At 36.5% G+C, this 4,294-nt stretch overlaps 1 protein-coding gene across 1 annotated transcript in view; it reads left to right on the top strand.

The window, feature by feature from the left end:
* Positions 1-4,056, top strand: part of LOC102599957 (synaptonemal complex protein 1-like) — a 9,461-nt gene extending 5,405 nt beyond the window's left edge. The window contains exons 6-14 of the mRNA XM_006356961.2: positions 382-435; positions 582-632; positions 750-812; positions 1,764-1,928; positions 2,019-2,174; positions 2,399-2,479; positions 2,587-2,648; positions 2,745-2,884; positions 3,792-4,056. Of these exons, the coding sequence (XP_006357023.1) occupies positions 382-435; positions 582-632; positions 750-812; positions 1,764-1,928; positions 2,019-2,174; positions 2,399-2,479; positions 2,587-2,648; positions 2,745-2,826 (714 nt within the window). The 3' untranslated portion in view covers positions 2,827-2,884; positions 3,792-4,056. The remainder of the gene's footprint in view (positions 1-381; positions 436-581; positions 633-749; positions 813-1,763; positions 1,929-2,018; positions 2,175-2,398; positions 2,480-2,586; positions 2,649-2,744; positions 2,885-3,791) is intronic.
* Positions 4,057-4,294: the final 238 nt, after the last annotated feature.

The raw sequence follows: 4,294 nt of genomic DNA, 5'->3' as shown, positions 1-4,294 counted from the left end.
GTTGGACCAACTTGTATCAGAAAATTTGTTTAGTTGGACCAACTTGTATCATGCTGTTAATGCAGAACAACTTCAGGATTTTACTAACTCATTAGCTCTGGCTTAGATAGTTTGTATAGTTAGCCAGAGATTTTTTTGTAAGCTCAAATGCCATATCTTGTAAATTTTGCATCTTCTTGATGCTGTTATTAATACCACTTATCTTATCAAAAAAAAAAAAAAAGTCAGTATTTCAGCCAAATAGGTTTTGTATGATAAGTATGGTTATTTGGTTTTCCTCTATTGCTGCCTTATTTCCATGTTTTCACCTTGATGTAGTTAGATTTCGATGAATCTTCCTACATGCCTGGAACTATGAGTTTTTCTTTTCTGAAAATTCAGGTGCATGGTGCATGGCTACCACCTTGGCTTGCAGTTCAGTTGACTCATTTCCAGGTATTTGGAGCAACAATCCGTGTTTTTCTTAGCAGAACTTCTAATGTAGCAGTAGTAATTATGTGTAATATGAATAACAATGAAAGAATCTCATGTAACATGAGTCATGATTCTACATGGATTTCTCATTGTATTGTGGACTGCAGTTTCTTTTGGAGAAGCATGGAAAACCTGCTATGGACATAGTGATACAAAAGGTACACTCTTCTGTTTCTTGTCTGTTTGATATCCGATTAGACTGTGTGCTACTGTTATTAATGGATACTTGTCCAAGTAGCCATTTTGACCTGTTTATCTCCCTATTTGCTTTTCAGGCTACTGAAAAGAAGGCCCTAGCTGAAACATGGGCTGCACCACATGTGGAAACAATCAAAACAGTAAGCCAACTTTGCGTTATTAATGTTCAACATCTTCCTTTCTTATAAGATTGTTTCATGCACTTATATTTAAACATTTCCATGACCTTGAAAGAAGTTTATTCTTTATTTTACATTGTCGTAGTTTTTATTTTTTGATTTATTATCATTATAACTACTAGACATATATATTTATTTTTAATTTGTACAATATTGGACTCGGATGATCCTAAATGGAGCGACATGGTTTGTGAGGATTCATATAGCCAACTTCTACTTGTTTGGGATTGACCCATAGTTGTTTTAACTATATTTTATGGTAAGTCCAACTGCAGTAGGCAAGGATGTGAGTATTTGCAGATATTGTTGCCTTACTTCTTATTCAAAATTGAAGAAATTCACTCGAAATTGGAACCTAGATTGATTTTAAATCCATGTGTGTACTGAACAAGTAATCATACAAATCTATCCTTGAGCTATTTGTTCTTGCAAGGCTAAATCTTGCGTGCTAAGATAGTTGACCACAACGAACTACTATATTTGTTTGAAATCCCTATTGCTTTAGAGAAACAAGTGTTAATGTACATGCCAAAGTTTTCTCGTTCCTTGTTAGGTAAAACCTCATCTGCTAAGGTAGTAGATTATTAATAGATCTTTCTGGGATTGCCTTGGTGGGAGGTGGCAGGTATCTCGTGGTATTAGTCGAGGTGCGAGAAAGCTGGCCCCGAACACCACGTTTATCACACACACAAAAAAAAGATCTTTCTGGAGAAAGTTCCTTTAGAAATAGGAAGAGGCTAAATAGTGATAAGGGTGGCTGTTAAATTGTGTAGGATATTCAATAGTTTCTTTTTGATGGAGGTTCATTTGTTTGAGTTTTACATTATTCAATATGTATTAGTTTTCCTGAGTGTCTTAGCTATCAAGTCGGGGTATGCGTTGACTCTCATTGTGCTGCTCTACTGTTTGAAGCAATGGATACCAGTTGCGAAGGAAAAGTGGTTGGTGATTTCCACTACTGCTGAGCCACATGTACAATTGTTAACTACAAGAGCTCTTGAAATTTACGAGACATCTAAAGGCGCCATAACTCCACATATTCTCAAGGTTCAAGAACTAGCTACTCCTCATGTTCAGGTAGCATTCCCAAGTCTGTTTAAGAAAAACATTTTCCCAATTTTGTCATGCATGTATGAATGCATAGTGCTGAGAAAAGTTCTCTGACAGGAAATTAAGAAATTCAGCAAGCCATACATTGATGATGTCGCTGCTGCTGCAAAACCACATGTTGAAAAAGTTCGTGTTGCTGCCAAGCCATACACAGAGGTGGCAGTTCATCATTATGGGAAGTTCCTTGAGTCTGCAACTACATACCATAATCAGGTATGAGAAAGTAATTGATACATTAACCCCTGAAATATGATCTCAGGCATACCGCATATGTTTTCCGTAAGTTTAAGAAGACTAACTATGGTTTGATTTTTTCCCCCTAATTTATCTGGTTGAAGTTATAAATGCCTCTATTAGATTAATGCATATATTTTTTATAGTATTATATTGGATTTTTGGTTCACCATTTGAAAAATGTCGTCTCATATCCTGTGAAGCTACAAGGCACAGTCAAAGAAACACTGGAGAATCATGACCTTACAAAGTCTCTCGCAACAAAGGAGCTGATTTGGTTTGCTGTATGTATCTGTTTGCGTATTTCATTTACTCAGTCCTTTACGTCTCCACTTTTTCCTCCAATTTTATATCTGATAAATGTAAACTTGGTTGGTTTTATGTGCTGTAGGCCTCAGCATTGTTGGCTTTGCCCATTATAATTCTGTTCAAATTCTTATCTGCCATCTTCTGGTCAGTACACCTATTCCATCCCTCATTTCCTGACGTAGAGATTATCATTGTGCCATGTGAGGCTCAGAGTTGTCCTTCTTAAATTGTATGTTGCAGTACAAAGGCAAAGGAATCTGATCACAGTGTTAATTCACCCAATTCACGCCGTAAGGCCAAGAGGGGACATCCGGACATGTAGAGCAAAGGAAGTTGACTTCTTTTTATCGAAAAATGAGGCACACTTTAATAGTTCACAGGTATCACTTTCAGCTATTCCCTTTTTCCTGTATGCATAGCCGTCTTGCATTGGATATGTATGCCCTTTGTCCCGTGTGATAAGGGAACAGATCAAATTTACTGTGTTTAGTTCGAAAATTATAAGCTGTTGACGGTTGCTTGGTTCGGTATTTTTTATTGCTCTCTTGGTAATGCTTAATAATGTGCTTTTGCCCAAATGCACCCCATTCTAATCCGCTGCTCCAGACCGAAAAAACAAAAGAAAATTCAAGATTAAAGGAAGAAGGTGATTAAAATGGTTTTAGAAATCTCACTTGTTGATTGGAGTAGATGCAAACATAAAAGTAGACAACTCCCCTGTCTCAATAAAACATTTACGTCATGGATCATGATAAAATCTAAATACCATGCACTTGAGAGGCCAGCATACACCATAAGATATTGCGATGTATCGACTTAGAGATAATTGTGGCAATTCTCCATGCCCAAAATCTAGAGCTGCACATCCAAATAGCTGTCCTTTTTAATGCAAATTAACCCCTATATATAGTGATCTTTATCGTTTAGTTTATACTGACACGGGAATGAAGCCAAACACTAGACTTTGTATCCCAATGTACGTGACACACTTTTCCTTTTAGTCTGTCCCAAAAAGAATGTCGTTGGGAACAATTTAACTTTGTAATTTCATTTTACTCTTAATGAGATCATCTATTGACGGTCAAATGTCTGAGGCTGGTTTTACACCACTAGTTTCAAAAGACGGTCTTTATTTCTTTAACTCCGTGCCCAATCAAACAATACCGAACAATTGGGACGGAGAGAGTATAATGCCTTTTCTCATTGCTGTAAAATGTGTACTAACATTCTTTCCCTTTACTGCTTGATGTCTTAATCTGAAATATGGTTTGTGTTATTTTGTTGCAGATTGGCTGTCCTTTACTCCCTGAGCATATGGAGCTTTTAGTCCCACTACAATTTTTTTTTGCTTGTTTATGAAGCTCTTGCCTTAGTTTTTTTTTTCATTTTTGGGTTGTGTATAAGGCCAAAGAAATGGAGATACATAAACTATATGTTTGAAAATTTTTGTGTTGGTGTATCACAGCTTTGGCTTTGGATAGTCATAGTCTCATTATTCATGTATTATTAATTTTTATTATTATCAATCCAACATGTTGCCATGTTTTCCTCATTGTTGTATTTCCTCATTCACAACTATTTTGATTTGATGCACTTGAGCCGAGGGTCATTTGGAAATGGCCTTTCTACCTCCATGAGATAGGGGTAAGGTGCGCGTATACATTACTCTACCTTTTTTAGACTCCACTTGTGGAATTACACTGAGTATGTTGGTGCTGTATTATCAGTCCAATATATTGCTCTTAGGTTAAAGTTCATATATGTTTTTTCCACGGGATAGGGGTAAGGTG

Source organism: Solanum tuberosum, unplaced genomic scaffold (assembly GCF_000226075.1).
Source record: "Solanum tuberosum cultivar DM 1-3 516 R44 unplaced genomic scaffold, SolTub_3.0 scf00240, whole genome shotgun sequence".
Lineage (NCBI taxonomy): Eukaryota > Viridiplantae > Streptophyta > Magnoliopsida > Solanales > Solanaceae > Solanum > Solanum tuberosum.
This window is presented reverse-complemented; position numbering and strand designations above follow the sequence as displayed.